The sequence below is a fragment of the Antechinus flavipes genome, chromosome 5 (assembly GCF_016432865.1).
Source record: "Antechinus flavipes isolate AdamAnt ecotype Samford, QLD, Australia chromosome 5, AdamAnt_v2, whole genome shotgun sequence".
NCBI classification, from domain to species: Eukaryota; Metazoa; Chordata; class Mammalia; order Dasyuromorphia; family Dasyuridae; genus Antechinus; species Antechinus flavipes.
Window position 1 is genome coordinate 278,657,015 of NC_067402.1, and position 16,331 is coordinate 278,673,345.

General features: G+C 36.8%; 1 protein-coding gene across 1 annotated transcript in view; it reads left to right on the forward strand.

Annotated features, from left to right (window-relative positions):
* Nucleotides 1-16,331, forward strand: part of WASHC4 (WASH complex subunit 4) — a 51,262-nt gene that overhangs the window by 21,895 nt on the left and 13,036 nt on the right. Inside the window, exons 14-28 of the mRNA XM_051961339.1 lie at nucleotides 299-425; nucleotides 1,688-1,813; nucleotides 3,139-3,246; nucleotides 4,167-4,313; nucleotides 4,411-4,490; nucleotides 5,398-5,503; nucleotides 6,045-6,161; nucleotides 6,961-7,129; nucleotides 7,391-7,545; nucleotides 8,777-8,851; nucleotides 9,136-9,240; nucleotides 11,075-11,209; nucleotides 12,701-12,809; nucleotides 14,325-14,391; nucleotides 14,868-14,954. Coding sequence (XP_051817299.1) covers nucleotides 299-425; nucleotides 1,688-1,813; nucleotides 3,139-3,246; nucleotides 4,167-4,313; nucleotides 4,411-4,490; nucleotides 5,398-5,503; nucleotides 6,045-6,161; nucleotides 6,961-7,129; nucleotides 7,391-7,545; nucleotides 8,777-8,851; nucleotides 9,136-9,240; nucleotides 11,075-11,209; nucleotides 12,701-12,809; nucleotides 14,325-14,391; nucleotides 14,868-14,954 — 1,713 coding nt within the window. The remainder of the gene's footprint in view (nucleotides 1-298; nucleotides 426-1,687; nucleotides 1,814-3,138; nucleotides 3,247-4,166; nucleotides 4,314-4,410; nucleotides 4,491-5,397; nucleotides 5,504-6,044; nucleotides 6,162-6,960; nucleotides 7,130-7,390; nucleotides 7,546-8,776; nucleotides 8,852-9,135; nucleotides 9,241-11,074; nucleotides 11,210-12,700; nucleotides 12,810-14,324; nucleotides 14,392-14,867; nucleotides 14,955-16,331) is intronic.

Genomic DNA, 16,331 nt, shown 5'->3' on the forward strand with positions numbered 1-16,331 from the left:
TCTTAAATAGCTTTAAATATTGGCTGCTTTGTTTAACACTCTATAGAAAGCGAACTACTTTGGGTAGACTTCTTTTCATCCATTAAAAAGTGGTAGCAATTTATTGCTGATTTCACATGTAATAAGTGGTCTCTTTATGTTTATTCTCTTACTGAATGACCTTTTGTTATTAGACAATAAAGCTTAATCTTGGAATACTAATGTTTAATCTGTAAAGTTGAAATAAAATAGGCAGTATGCCTTCTCTAGATGTTTGGAGGAAAGATCGCTTCTGAAAACACACTTTTTTCTTTTTTAGAGATGTACAGTCTTATTACGTCTTTGTTAGCTCATGGATGATGAAAATGGAATCTATTTCATCTAAAGAGCAGCGAATGGATAAGTTTGCTGAAGACCTCACCAATAGATGCAATGTTTTTATACAGGTAACATACATTTTGCTGTCTTTGAAATACTTTGTAAATCATTTATCTACAACTTTTGGAAATTGGATTAATACGAGTTTAGATGTTACCTGGAAAAGAACTGTAACATTTGGTTTGATAGAACAGACCAAGCAATGAAGTGTGGTCATCAGTGGGACCTGGTAGATGGGAGAAGGGAGCTGATCTGAACTCTACTTTTCCCCTTAGCTCCAGCCTTGTCAGCAGCATTTTCAGGCTCTTTCCTCTCTGTGCGTGGCAATTCCCACAGAGTCTCTGTTCCTTACTCTAGAGCTGTTCATTCTTATCCTGGCTCTCATGACAGCATGCCCAGTTTTCCTCTGAGATTGTATGTACGTCCTATTTCAGGACTTTGTGTGCCCAGAATACACTGTGATCTTGATACGAGAACTTTTATTTCCCATGGTTGTCCCATGGCATATTCATCTCAGGAAATGTGTACTAGACAGGGCCCACCTGCATTTTTCTCTGCTAGCTCTTTCTTTTGAGTGATTAACCACAAAGGTACTTAGTTTTAAAAGTCTTGAGAGACTTTTCTTCAGAGAGAGGTAGCCTGGAAAGGTGGGAGCTGTGAGATACCTTCTGTGCCTCAGTGGGCCAGGAAGGGAAGTATGGCTGGAAGCAATATTGGGGAGTAGGCAGGTCTCTTTCCTTAGGGGCCCTGAAGGAAATAAAGAGACAGAACTACCTTCCTCAGCATCTTGTTTCTGAGAGTTTTTGCTTTGGGGGCCTTATCAGGCTGAGTGCTTTACACCCAGCTTTCTTCCCCTTCATTAATTTCCTAAACATTCTGTTTCTGTCCCTTGGAAGCCAGAGGAACTCTGGGAAGTCCCTGCTCCTGCCATCGCATGTTGTAGGAGAAGGGAAGATAGAAGACAAGTCCCTGGTAGTGCTGAGTGTGGCACTGCAAGGATTTCGTTAGGTTTTATTTCTTTGGGAAATGCCTTCCAAGTATATAGGCTCAGGAATCACATATCTGGAATTGAAAAGGGCCTTAGAAGCCAGAGATCCCATCTGCTCACTTGATAGATGAAGAAATTCAGGAAAAGAGAGATGAGATTACACAGATGACAAGCAGAGGAAACTGGATTTGAACTCAGTTCATCTGACAGATTTACTATGCTTTCCACCAAACTACAAAGCAACAGCCTACTTTGAGTTAAACTGGAAAACTATTCCTTTGTGAATAGATCTAATCCACTCTCTACTGTGTTGATCTTAAAATAGTATTCTCTTGATTGCAGGGTTTTTTATATGCATACAGCATTAGCACCATTATTAAAACTACGATGAATCTCTACATGTCCCTGCAGAAGCCAATGACCAAAACTTCAGTCAAAGCCTTATGCAGACTTATTGAGCTTCTCAAGGTAAGTTTCAGGATGCTGTAACTACATTCTGTCAGAAGTGACAAGTAGCTAGGAGAATCTCAAATGTTGGAACTCCTCAAGCTTTTTGTTGCTTGTTAGAGAAAGATCTGGAAGGGACTGTGCTTGGCAAGTGGGCATGGAAACCAACACACAGACAACAAAAGCCAACTCTGAAGCCTTTGTGTCAACACTAATGACTTTAAAGTTCATTTTAAATTACTACACTTTTATGTAGTGTACCTGCCTAAAGTACTTGGAGTCAGAGAACTAAATAGCCTTTTTGTTCACAAGCAGTTCTTTATTCTTGGAAATTAAGGATTTTTTTTTTTTTTTGTTTGTTTGTTTCCTAAAATATTCTTCACATATTTGCTATCATTTAAGTTTGGCTTTGCAAGGTACTTATGGATAGTTTGAATTTGCTTTGCTTTGCTTTGAATTCAGGCACCCTGCCATAGATGTGTGAGCCATAATCTTGGGTCTGAGCTGGAAGTCTTTGGGGGTGGTTGTCATCACATCAGTGGAGAAGCCCCTTCATCTTTTCCAACAGGCTGTTAGGGATGTCAGGCCTCCTGTGTCCATGTGGTTCATTTCAGCAACCAGGAAGAACACATGGTTTGAGACACAACTTAGGGAATTCTTGCTTCATACCTCTGCCCTTGAAACCTCTTTCATTGAGCTTCATCACCAGTGGAGAGCTGTCCTTTTGTCCTGCTTATAATGAGAGAAAGACAGTGAAAATTCTCTTGCTTGTTTCTCAGGTTTTTAAGTTTTATAAGCACCTTTCTTTTTTCTTCTTTCTTTTTTTTTTTTTTTCTGTTAATAAAAAGTACCCTTTATTAACGTTGCCTGCCCTTCCAAAAACATAAAAAAGCCAACTCTGCTTTAATAGTTTATAGATAAAAGCAGAATAATGTCATTCCTTTTTATATTTTTCTTTTAGAGAAAATGCAGTTATGTTGGAAGGTGAACTTATGTTTATAGTATTACATTTAGGATAAGATTTTGGCCTAAAACTCATAATTATTCCTTAACAGTGGGTGAATTAATACCCTTCCTCTAAACTTGTAGAGAAATGGCTTTCATTTAAATACTTACTGACAAGTGATAATCTATCACAAACGAGTTTCTAAATGACAATTATTTATATAAATGGCTACATATAACAGACTAAAAAAGAGACTTATTTCAGTATTTAAGAATTTCCAAATAAATATCTTTTGATGTGTCAAAGTATGAAACTATTGAAATAAGTGAGTCATTGGGGAAAAGTACTATTACAGTCCAATAATGCAGTTATTGGAGAAGATTTCTTCTCTTTCTTAAAGGCAATAGAACATACATTTTACAGAAGGAGTATGGTTGTGGCTGATTCTGTTTCGCACATAACCCAACACCTTCAACATCAAGCTCTTCATTCCATTGCTGTGGCCAAGGTATGTTAAATGTCATCTTCATTAAATCGTGTGGTCTTTATTGGCTTGTAGGTAGATCTTTGTCCTTTAACTCTTGATTGAGCTAACTCATAACTGGCCTCCCCAACACAGACTCTAAGGTAACATAATGTTAGGCTCAACCTCTTCTGAAAGCAGAGCATGATGCAGTAGTGTATTAATAGCTAGTTAAGCAGTACAGTTGTAGTCAGAGGCAGTTTGGGCCTTTAGAGGCATGTTTGGGTGAGAGGCTGTTTGACATGTCTGTTCATCACGAAGCCTGGTAGACATGCTTATAGTTTGACATTTTTCAGACACCTGGCAGTGTCTAAGAAATGTCAGACGCTAAATGTTTTGCTTTGTCACCAGGGAGGGCTCAGTCTAGTGGGAGACTTGAAATGAGGAAAATGACAATGGGATGCGATAGATAAGCATTTCTTAAGTTCTGCTGTGTGCTAAGCACTGAGTAGAGCCCTGGGGATTCACAGAGAAAGCCAGACAGTTCGTGCTTTTAAACTGCTTTTGCTCTCCTTTAGGCAAACAGCTTGTCCAGCAGAGTTCAGCTGTAAGGTGGCTCAGTGATGAGCCCTGGTATTCCTGGGGGGGTTGCTCTAAGGAAGGGCAGAATTGGGTGTCATGAGGGAGGGTGAGGTTTGGGTGGGGCTTTTGGTGGATGAAGGGATACCTTCCTGATTAAGTAGACTCCACCTTTAAGTAAATGCAGTTTTAAAGTCAGTAAAGTTGTTTTTTCCAATTGGCAAATGTTCATTAAAAGAAGGAAAGAAAGTCAGTCATGGAGGACTGATTCCGAATCTCACCTCCTTGAAGTTGAACATGGACATCTAGCATGTAGCTTCTCCCTTGATTGTTGAATCTGAAGTCAGATTTCTCTTTCCTTTTTTTCCTCTTCTTTTCTCATCAAGAAAAGAGTAATTTCGGACAAAAAGTACAGTGAGCAGCGTCTCGATGTCCTTTCTGCCCTCGTGTTAGCTGAGAATGCTCTTAATGGGCCGAGCACCCGTCAGAGGCGCCTCATCCTTTCCTTGGCTCTGAGTGTGGGCACCCAGATGGTATGTTCTCTCCTTGATCTGTTACAATGCATTCTGAGCCAACCTGGAATACAGTGATAATGATGAACCAGTGTTTGCCCCTTCTTTTTCCCAATAGAAAACTTTTAAGGATGAAGAGCTCCTTCCTCTCCAAGTAGTGATGAAAAAACTGGATCTGATAAGTGAACTTAGAGAAAGGTGAGCAGACTATGTTGGAGATAGAAAATTAATCATTTTTATCTAGTAAATAGAAGTCCTTTTCATCACTTTCTTAACTCAGAACTTGGCAGAAATAGAGAATATGTGTATCTTGTTAGCAGTTCTTTCCTTCTTTGTAATAGTGTTCAAGCACTATTTCTTTAGCTGATTTTCCCAATATTTAAAGATTAGCTCTTTGCAACTAGTAAAAAGAGATCATTTCAGATGTATGTTCTTGTAAGTGCTGCTTTGTATAATCCCCTACTCTGGAGAACTTTGTATGGTTTTTTTAAGGGCTTCCTTGACCCCTGATGAATTAGCTCATAACAGATCTGCACTTGATATTCTCTTCCTATCTGTATCAACATAACAATCATGAATATTTTGTGTATCGTGGCTGAGAGAACTGAAGTTGGGAAGTAGTTCATTCCTTTTGAAACTGATGCCAGTTAACTCCCATCACAAGAAGAGTCAATGAATTGTTGTATCCGTTATTGTAGAAATGTTGGTCATTTGTTTCTCTGTGAGATGAAAAAGTTATTTTGACAGGTACTAGAAATAGGTGACAGTGACCTCTTGTCCCATTTTTCAGAAGGTTTAACATTCTGATGTAGAGTGGGCAACACAGCTGAAAATAATGCATCCCTCATAAGTTTCTAATCATCACTTTAGTTAAACATCAAAAAAGCACTTCTTGTTAACCTTTGTCCTTTAAAAGACACTTGAATCCATTGCCAGACATCTCATAAAACAGAAGCTTATTTGCCAAAGAGCACTTGATACTGTCTTACAGGAATATAGTATTGGGAAGCCCAGTGATTTGGCATTTCAGAACCCCATTTCTTTCATTGTTATGTCTTGAGTAGCTTTGGTTTCTTTGACCGCTTGTTACTGCTTTGTGTTGCAGAATCCAAACACAGTGTGATTGCTGTTTCCTATACTGGCATCGAGCTGTCTTTCCAATTTATTTAGATGATGTATATGAAAATGCTGTTGATGCAGCTAGATTACACGTAAGTATAAAATCAAAGAAAGCCTTAATAGAGAACCCTTACTGGTTTAGTGTAACAAGCCAATGTCACTAGAACGTAACCAATAATTCCAGTTAGTGCTTTGCACATTGTTCTGATCTCCTGTATTCAGTTAAATAATTATGGGTGAAGTCTTAATATTATTATTAATGATACCAGTTCTAATTCCCTCTTTCGTTTCCCCTTAATCATTCTAATTTCAGTTAATTTAATTTCTCTGTTGGGTACAATAATCATTTAAAAATCATTTACTCACAAAAACAGCATCTAGATCTGCTATGTTTAGTACTGGAAGTCAGCTTGTTTGAAAGGAATATTGGGGAAAAGAATCTAGGATGGAAGTTTTCTGGACATAGAATATTTATATAGCTGAGGGAGTCTTCAAGAAGGAAGACTGGGAGACAAAGTCATCCTTTGGACTGAGTTGATATTTCCAAAATAAAATATGCACTATTTCCTGTGATGCAGGAAACTTAAGAGTATTTTGTTTCCTATTTGTCTAGTAATTTTTCTTTCTTCTTAGTACATGTTCAGTGCTTTACGGGATTGTGTACCTGCTATGGTGTGTGCAAGACATTTAGAGTCTTATGAAGTCCTTCTGAATTGCTATGACAAGGAGATTATGGAAATTTTAAATGAGGTAACTGTATGTTGTCCGAAAAACAAAATATGTATTTGGAATGCAGTGTTTGGATACATTTTTGGATCAAAGCAAGCTTTGAGTAGGATAAAATTACTAAATGAAAGTTTGAAAAAGCACTAAAAATGTTGTTGCTTAGTTTTATTGAAGCTCTGCAATTCTCATATTATCAGATTTGAAACCTGGTGGAAAGCTTAATCAGGTGTACCTTTCTTTAGTGTATTTGGATTTTGAGTTTAGGTCTGACATTTGTGGGGGCAAAATAGATTGGAGGATAAAATCCTTAGTTAATATATTTTGAAGATAGTTTAATTTGAATACATTTTTGGATATCATGAGCCCAGTATCATTCTGATTGGGAAAAGACTATTTGTGTGGCTGAAAAACTTTGGTTGTTAACAATATCTCTTTTATCTCAAAATGTTAAGATTAACCTTCTTTGGAGATTTTTAGCAGTCTGTGCCTAAAGGCAGAAGAGTTGAAGTTTTCTGCTTTTTTGGATGTTTAAAAAGCACTGTGTAGGCTTCTTCTTTATCACATACACACTTAAAGTAATTTGCAGAGTCGCGCTACAAATAGTAACAGTAGAAAGCAATGTGGTAGAGCTTCCTTTAGTACTTTCTGGGTCAAAATCTTAGTTGAAGGATTGGAGCAAAGTAATTCTTAGCTTCCAAATAAAATGTTTTGTTCTGTGGCATTGTGACTGATTCTCTCTGTGTTTGGTTTCCTTGCTGGGGGGATGCCAGTATTACTGTCACTGGGTGATTAAAGCAGTGTGTGCTCCCTTTTGTCTGAGCAGCATCTGCTGGAGAAGTTGTGCAGAGAGATTGAGAAAGACCTGCGCCTGTCTGTGCACACCCATCTCAAGCTGGACGATCGGAACCCCTTCAGAGTTGGCATGAAAGACCTGGCCCTCTTCTTCTCCCTAAACCCCATTCGCTTCTTCAATCGCTTCATTGACATCCGGGGTGCGTGCTCCCTGATCCTTCCCGGGCTCAGTCAGGCCCAGGGTAGCCCTTCTTTCCACATGGATCTGTTTACCCTGGAGGGGCTTCCTTGACCTTTCTATGGGCCTTCTTTCTGCTTCTCTGTATTTCATGTGAAAGGACCACAGCTTCCTTTGGGAGGCAAGATGAGGTTTCCCTTCTTCTTGGCTTTCTCCCTCCTCAAAGTGGTCAGGATTCACTAGCTACTGAGTCACCACTCGGTATTTTTTGTTTTTGATTTAGCTTTTGTAACCCATTATTTGGACAAGACTTTCTACAACCTCACAACAGTTGCTCTTCATGACTGGGCCACTTACAGCGAAATGAGGAATTTAGCAACTCAGCGTTATGGCTTGGTCATGACGGAAGCCCATCTTCCCAGTCAGACTTTGGAGCAGGTAGAGTATGTGCAAAGCATATTGAAAAAGCCTCTTTTATGCATCATTTTGGGTAGGTTTATTTGTATTGTAAATAGCATCTTGCTTCACTAGAAGAAGACAATAGGTAGAAATCTAAACTTGATGTAAGAAAGAAGCATTAGAGCATGATTATTGCCATATGAAAAGATTCACCATAGATTCTCTTTATGTCAACCTCCTCTACAACCTTTTAGAAATGGTCTAACACCGGCTCTAGAGTCAGAAGAGCCTGAGTTCAAATTTGACCTTAGATTCTGATTTGCTGTGTGACCCCGAGCAAGTCACTTAACCCAATTGCTTCCCCCTTCTCCTCACCAAAGAAAAAATAAAATAAAATTTTGAACATACAAACTCTTGGAGGAACACATTTGTTGCAAAAAAAGGGCAGGAGCCAGTGAGTATGTCACTATTTGCCAGGGTCAGAGTTAGGGATCTTAGCGCTTGTTTGCCACATGTGTGAGGTTGATCGTTCTCAGGTGAGGAGTGAGGGCTCACTCCAAATTTACAGAATAGCCAGCCTGGTTTCTCAGGACGGGCCTCCTTTGTAGCTAAGCGAGGTGATGCTGAAATGGTTCAGGACAGTCTTCCTAGATAGTTTCCTACTCAGATTTTACAGATTCAGAAAAGCCTGATTTTTGTCGCATCTTTTATACCACCATTTTTTGGCCATATCTTGCTATAGGAGGAAAAATCTGTTAAGAGATAAAGCTCCTGGGATGGAGGGAGCTTATGAAAAAGGAGACAAGCCTGGGCCTTCTGAGGACTTTTTGGTGAGGTGACCAGCTGTCTCTGGTGTTTGAGGAAGCAGAAATAGTAGCATGGGCACCTACTCTGCTCATTTTTCCCATGTCCTTATGAGAAGAAGTGTGGGGAGGGTGAGTCCTGGATCTCTGCTTTTAGGAGCTCAGGGTTTTTTTCCCCTCGGTTGATATTACCTACAATTCTCAAGTCACATTATGGAGATGATTGCTAGTGTCTCGGTCTAAAGGACATTTTATATCCTTTGGTTATGTCCCATGGAGAGACCCAGTTACTGTTTCTTTAAGGTTTTAAGTAGTTGGTTAACTTTACATAACCAGAAAATCAGTGTTGTTGACTTTTGATAGAGGTCCTAGTTCTCTGCATAGTCCATGGTCTGTGATAGATTAACTTGTGATGTTTATGATCTTAAGCCACTGATAATGTGATTTCTAATTGGATTGAATTTTAGGGTCTGGATGTTTTGGAAATCATGAGAAACATTCACGTATTTGTGTCCCGATACCTCTACAATCTCAATAATCAGGTAAGTGGTGGCAAGGATTTGAGGGCAAGAGTGATGTTTTATACATTTCCAGAGATGGGAAATTGTGGTCTAAATTTCTTTGTCTGTTTTTGGGAAAGACCCTGTCATACCAAAGCTTACTTAGCATCAAACCTAGGTGCTTTATAAATGAATCTTGACTTACAATTGAAGCCTTTTCATTGGACATCTTTGGTTTTGGATAACTAGAGAGTGTGTGTGTGTGGTAATTTTTTGATTCAATGTGTTTTGATTTATTGACTAAACAAAAATCTGTTTACTTGCAGATATTCATTGAAAGGACCAGCAACAACAAGCATTTGAATACAATTAACATCCGACATATTGCAAATTCAATTCGCACCCATGGGACAGGAATCATGAACACAACAGTAGGTACCTTTTACTTTTTTCCTTCTGAATCAATAATTTTATAAGTGTGGGGAATTCCCCATTGGTTTTGAAAATATATTTTCCCTGTTGTCTAATGTAATGTTGTGCTTGGGATGCTTTGGAGATGGTACAATACCTAAGGAAGCGGAGAATTTTCAAGAATCCTCAAGAACTTTGGATGTATAAATTTTTAGTTTATGCAAGAAGTAAGTTTATTGAAACTTGTCTTTATATAATTCATTAAAATAGATTTCTTACAACTTTTGCTGGGCAATTTATCATTTAGGTATTCTCTGTGCCCTTGAAAGTTAAGATGATGGCAACGTTTTTAAATTTAGATCTTTTATAAAATCTGACTGCCCCTTCCTGCACTTAATTTGAAATTTTTAGTAGATACTAAGAAGTTAATGTGGTCGTTGATAGGTAATTAGCTGTTATATAATTTGTATGTTTTAAGTTTTTCATTTTTGCTTATTAAAATTTTCAGGTAAATGCATAGTATAATAAAGCCTTTTTAAAAATTAAAACTTTTTTTGAAGAATTTAAAAATCAACCTTACAGTTAAAGTTATTCATCCCATAATTATTTTGATTCCTCTTTTCTATCTCTGCAACCTTATGATTGCTTAGAGGAAAGATGTGAAATGTGACTGAAGGAGGGTGAGAGAGTTTCTGCACTTGAAATTTCCAGACTTTGTGTAAGCCATTGTCTGCCAGAATTAAACCAGTTGTAAATATTGACAGGTTACTTACTGTGGGCCTTTCAATATTTAATAATAGTAAACAACCTGGTCTCTGCCCTCTCAGAGCTTTTAGTACCCTTTTTTCTTTTAGAAATATAATTTATTTCTTTATCTTCAATTACTGTTTACCTATGCATTTAAAAAAAATAAATTTTTTGGATATCTTTTGTTTTTATATCACCTATAATTTCCAGTGTGTCTTCTCCCAGAGAGCCCAATCTAAGAGAAAAAAAGAAATAAAAAAAGTCTCACTAACCAAATATACTGAAAATGCCTAATGTTGTATTTAGTGTTATCCATCCCATAGTCTCTTCCTTTTTGGAAAGATTAATGAGATTGTCTTCACATATTTTTCTTTGGGGCCAAACTTTTTTCTTGTAATTTCTTTAAAATTTTTTAAAGTTAATAAGCATTTCTTTTTTTTTTTTTCTACCTCTTCCACTTTTAATGGAAGAATAAAATTACAGAATCATAGTTTGTTGATAATGATTTTACAGAATTCATAGAAGTCTTAGCATAGAAGTCTTTCTACTCATCATATTTTTTGTACATACAATTTGTCACTCTCCAATCAGTGGGCACTGATTTATATTTCTTTACTACCATTAAAAGGACTGCTATGAATATTTTGGTTTTGTTTTTTTTTTCTATGTAGAATTTTATTTGAGTTGTTTTTCAGCCTCGATTTTGTCTTCTGACATCAGTTACTTCAATCTTAGCATATCTAAGACCAAGTGAATCTTTTAATTTTTTTTTTTTTTGTTATTTTAAACTTCACAAATCAGTATACTTGAGAATAGAAACAGAAGTCTTTACATGAAATCACATTCTTTTTCATTTTTACAAAGAATTATGATAAATTCAGCATGATAAATGTACGTTGCCCTACTTTTGAACCCCTTTTTTTCTGTGCTTTAAAAAAATGACCCAATAATCTTTTTTTCCCCTCTTCTTTTTTTTTAGCATCATTATTACTAGTTCCCACTTCATCACCTTTTTGTAATTATGACTATTGACACTGGCTTAAAAACTCATAATGTGCTTTTATACTACATCCTGCTTTCTGATTTTGAATTTTAACTTTCTAACAGGTTAATTTCACCTACCAGTTTTTGAGAAAGAAGTTCTATATATTTAGCCAATTTATGTATGATGAACACATCAAATCCAGGTTGATCAAAGATATCAGGTTTTTCAGGGAAGTCAAGGATCAAAATGATCATAAGGTATGTTGTGTATACTTGCTATTTTTGAGATGATTTGATTGAATTTCAAAGGCAGTCTGGCATGATGGGTGCAAGTTTGGCCTTGAAAAGATATGGGTATTATCCTGGCTTTTGATACATCCTGGCTATGTGACCTTAAACAGGTGGTTTAACTATTTGGTGCCCCTAGTAACACTGAGAATCAATCACAGATGAGGTAATGGTCTTCACTGGGGGAAGGAGTTTCCATACTGAGTTTCCCTATCTTCATGATGTCATAGGCCTGGACCAAAACATAGATTGCTCTTATAGGCACTGTAGCAGTTTATAAAGGTCAGTTTATATTGCCATATTCTAGTGATGCTTTGCATCTTTTTGAGTGATTATTGAAATAGTCAGAGGAACTAATCAAAACAGATTGGTAGAATATGCATTAAAAGGGCATCATATCAAATATGAGATTATACTATTTATGGCAGTGCTTACTAATAGCGATTTCATGCCTAGATGTAGGTCACTGAAGCTGATGTGATCATATTCTCTCTCTCTAGAAGAAAAAAGAAGTCTTTGTTGTTATTTCAAAATGAATTTATCAATCGTCCCCTTAATGGTTGTTTTGAAAAACTCATTGCCTGCTTGATGGCAATCTATATTCGAGCTACTGGATGCGACTTGGGAATGAATGGCTTTGTGAGCCTCTGCCCTCCAGGAGAGATTTCATATGCCTGTCATTCTGGGATGAAGAAGCAGGTGTCCCCACAGCGGGGACATGGTTCTGTTTCTGAACCCCTGGGCAGACTGATCCGATGTTTGCAGGTGGTCATGATGATGATTAGCATGGATTCAAGGGGAGTGTTTTTTCTGTGAGTCTTGGCAAAGAAAAGAAAGGTAGCTGTTAACATCACATTCTGATATTTCCCTTTTTAAAAAATGGCTACTGTTTGTTATAAAAACACAAAGGATGGAAGCTTTAAACCCCTTATCTAGCTGCAGCCTATTCTTCCAGGCCCTCAGTACATTGCTCAGCATCACACAGTTGGTCTTCCGGCAGACTGGCCCACTCAGTCCTCTAAGCCATTGCCTTCCATTTCCTGCCTCTGTGACTTATATAGTTTCTCCTCCAGCCCTCCTAGAATGCCTTTTTTTCTGAAGTTATCATGTACTTCAAAGAAGCCTTTCCTGATCCCCGTCATTATATGTGTGTGTCCCTGTTACCGTGCACAGGGCCTGGAACATAGATGCTTAGTAAATGTTTTTTAATTAACAATAAACTCCTGGAGGACAGGGACAGACTTTCTTTTGCCTTTTTTTATATGCCTAGTGCTTAACTCGGTGCGTGGGCATAGTAGGTGTTAATAGGGATTGATTGATTGCTGGATTGGATAAATTCTGTAAACAAATTAGAATGCAGAATGGAGTTAATATTAAAAACTTGTATGTAATATCTGCATTAAGGATAATATATTTCTACTGTGTTCTTATGAAAGTACTTGTAAAACTCTTTCTCTCTAGTATCCTTTTGAAAGAGCAGAAAAATTCAATAGAGGAATCAGAAAACTTGGAATAACACCAGATGGACAGAGTTACCTCGATCAGTTTAGACAGCTCATCAGCCAAATAGGTGAGAAGAATTGTTGTGAAATTAGAATTAATTATTTTTACAGGAATCCTTTCTTAAGTAATCAACTTCATATAGGACAGCTAATGATGCTCATATGAGAATGTCACTTTTTTTTTTTTTTGAGATAAGGTTCCTCTGAATGCACTAAATTTAGTGCGTTAGTTTAGTTAATTTTATTAAATTTATCTTAAATGAATTTAATATTTTGAAAATTTTTCAGTTTTAATTTAATCCAGTAAATTGATTTATATATATATAATATTTTATTTGATATATGTTTAATTTAAATATAGATTTGATTTATAAACTTGATATTTAAATATTTTGATATTTTTTTTTTGTCAAAAAAATTTTTGATAAATTTGGCATTTATATATCAAATTAAACTTGTATATCAAAATATTTACATATCAAATTTATAAATCATATCTATATGTAAAAAACTTGATAGATAAATATTTTCTAATACAGTATGGATAGATGCACCTTACAATTAATAAAAGCTCTTTGGGGTCCTCAGTAATTTTTAAGAGTGTAAAGAGATCTTGAGATCCAAAATTTGAGAACTACTGGTCCTATGGCTAGAATCCTGGACTGCTGTTTACATATCCTGGTCATGTGATTGGGCAAGACACCAAACCTCCCTGTGCCTTAGGCAGCTCTGAGACTGTAAGTGATAAAAGAATTGCTGGGCTACATTCTTAGAAGGAACTGTTTCACTGGGAGCTTGCTTGGACTAGTGAAATCACAGGTACAGACCAAAAAGAAAAGAAAAAAAAAAGAACTATACAGGTGAACCAAAAATCTTAGTGCAGAAGACTTCTGGGACAACTGTGTAAACTTACATGTATACATTTATACATATATTAGTATAAAGTTTTGATAAATTAAAAGGTATCAGTAGATCAATAAAAAATGAAATATTAAATTTTTCTCATTAACTTTCTTGTACCACATCTCTCACATTTGCTTATATATTGTAGCATGCTGTTCTTCAGGGTTTTTTGTGTGCCAAGCTTCTCTTTATAAATAGCTATAAGCTCTTTGGAGAGGGTAATTGTATCTTTGACTTTAACGCCTCCACTCTGCTGGGCATAGAATGGGTGCCCCCATTTTCTGTTTGAACTGAATTTCAAAAAGTTTTATGTGCTTTAGAGAGTGTACATTCTGGAATATAGTCCTTTGTAGACTTGGCTTCTGTAATGAAAACTTATTTTATCTTGTTAGGGCTATTAAGATACTAAAATGTCAGACTGTTAGAACTTTAGCATTTTTCCTTTTGCGAATATTTCATTTTGTGATACTATTAAATATATACAATTTATATTAATTTAAATTAATAGTATTTAAATAAGGAAAGGTTGTAGATGGAAGTGCTTATGTACTTCTTACTTACATGGTAACTAAATGACTGCAGACCTTATTTGTGATCAGCAAGCAGCTATGCTTTGGTCATAAGATTTGGTGAGACCCTTTTGTCATTCCATCTGATTGGCTTCCTTTGTCATTTTAAAGGTAATGCGATGGGCTATGTGCGAATGATCCGGTCGGGTGGGCTCCACTGCAGCAGCAACGCCATCAGGTAGGGGCACACAGCCCCCATCTCTTCATCTTCCACTCTGTACCTTTGTGCCATTTGGTTTGAGTTTCTAGTGCTCCTCTTACAGGAGAGAAGTTTCTTCCTCTTCTTCTAATCAGACACGTTGGTGGATGATAAGAAGACATCCTTTAGAACAGTGATGTTGGTGCTTTCTCTGTTGCACTTGAAGACTTCATCTCTGAAAAGCTTTTCCTTTTCTTCTTCATTGCTATTAATCTAATTTTACAAGGTAGTACAGAGGGCAGGCCACTCTCTGATATCTTTTGATCACCAGGATCAGTTTGTTTCTTGAGCTCCCAATATTTGATGTAGCAGTGCTGAAGTCTGTAAGTCAAGTACCCGGTGATTTGGTAGTTTAAATGAATCACTGTGAGTTCTTAATTTTTAGTTGAATCACACTGCCTGTGTAAGTTGAATATGTTACCAATTTTAGTGACATCCTCCACAATTTACTATAGGTTTGTTCCTGATCTTGAAGATATTGTCAATTTTGAAGAACTTGTTAAAGAAGAAGGACTTTCAGAGGAAACACTCAAGGCAGCCAGGTAATGTTGTATTTGGAGATTACAGAAAGTACTTGGGGTCAAGCTTGATCAAACAGCAAAAAAGAAACTAGAAAGTTACCTATGAAAATGAAATTTAAGACAGGATTCTGAAACATCATACTTGTTCAAAAATGTTGATTTTTGAGCAATTATTTGTTTTAACATCAAAAACCTAAATAAAATTAAAGGTCATGCTTCTTAGTGAACCTACCGGACAGTGGGGCTTTTAATATTTGGTTAAGAAGGAACTCTTCCATGAGAGTTCTCTTTTTGCTTCCCATTAGCGCTTTGGGTTAGAATTGATTTTTCTGATATGACTTTAGTTAATATTAAAGAGGTGAATAAAAAAAAAAGTGAATGGAATTGTTAAATGTTTAATTGGAGAAATTAGATCTATTACTATACTCTTTGGAGTCAAATTATAGCTTCATCAAGACAAATTGAATATATTTGGAGCAAAAATTATGGCAACATGGAATATCCTCCTTGGATAGTTGATACTTTTAGAGAACAGAGATCAAGCATGTAGTATGTTCAGAATTCATATGTTGTCTTCATAGGATATTGTTCTTGGGTGTGGGGGGAGAGTGCTCTTTGGCAGGTCTGGTGTTCTTAGTGAAAGAAAGTTCAAGGTCACTTGCATGGTGGGCTCCCTCTTTACTTGCCTTCCTTGACAATAACTTGAAAGAAGCTGCCCCTTCCCACAAAACTTAATGCTAAGGTAGAGAGATAACCAACACACCCTTTATAAATTGGCCCCTATTAGGAGAGAGCTGTGTGAGTTTGAAAGTATAACTAAATCTTGTGTATCTCAGTGCGCTCGGTGGACTTGTTAAGTCACAAAGCGTTGAGCTTTTCAAAGGACTGTCATACCCTAGGAAACCTTTCTTTGAGAAGTCATGGGAAAGAATGAGGGTGAAAGAATTGGGATTAATGTGTAAAGATATAAAGCAGAGGGAGTAGCTCTCTTTTCATTGTCTGAGATGAGAATGGGAAAGGATGTAGAGGCTGGACACCATAGCCAGACACTGTCCTTTGCTTGGCCATCTTTTGTGGGGCCCAACAATGAGCTGGTGGAGAATTGTTACTTCTAATGATTCATTATCAGGTGAGTGGGTTCTTAGCATTTTCATTGTTATTTTTGATTTAAGTTAAGTTGAGTCATAAAGAATTAGAGTTTTAAAAGCCATTGTCAGTGTCCTACCATGTTGGCCCACTGGCCCAATCTTGTTTGTCTTTGGGATGATAGGCTGGAAAATGCTAAATTTTGTTTTCTTGCGAATTTCTATAGAAATCCACTATGTGGGAATAAATGTGGATTCTCATCCACAGACTGTATCTGATTCACTAAAAACAGGAAAGAGGATGGCTGTTTTA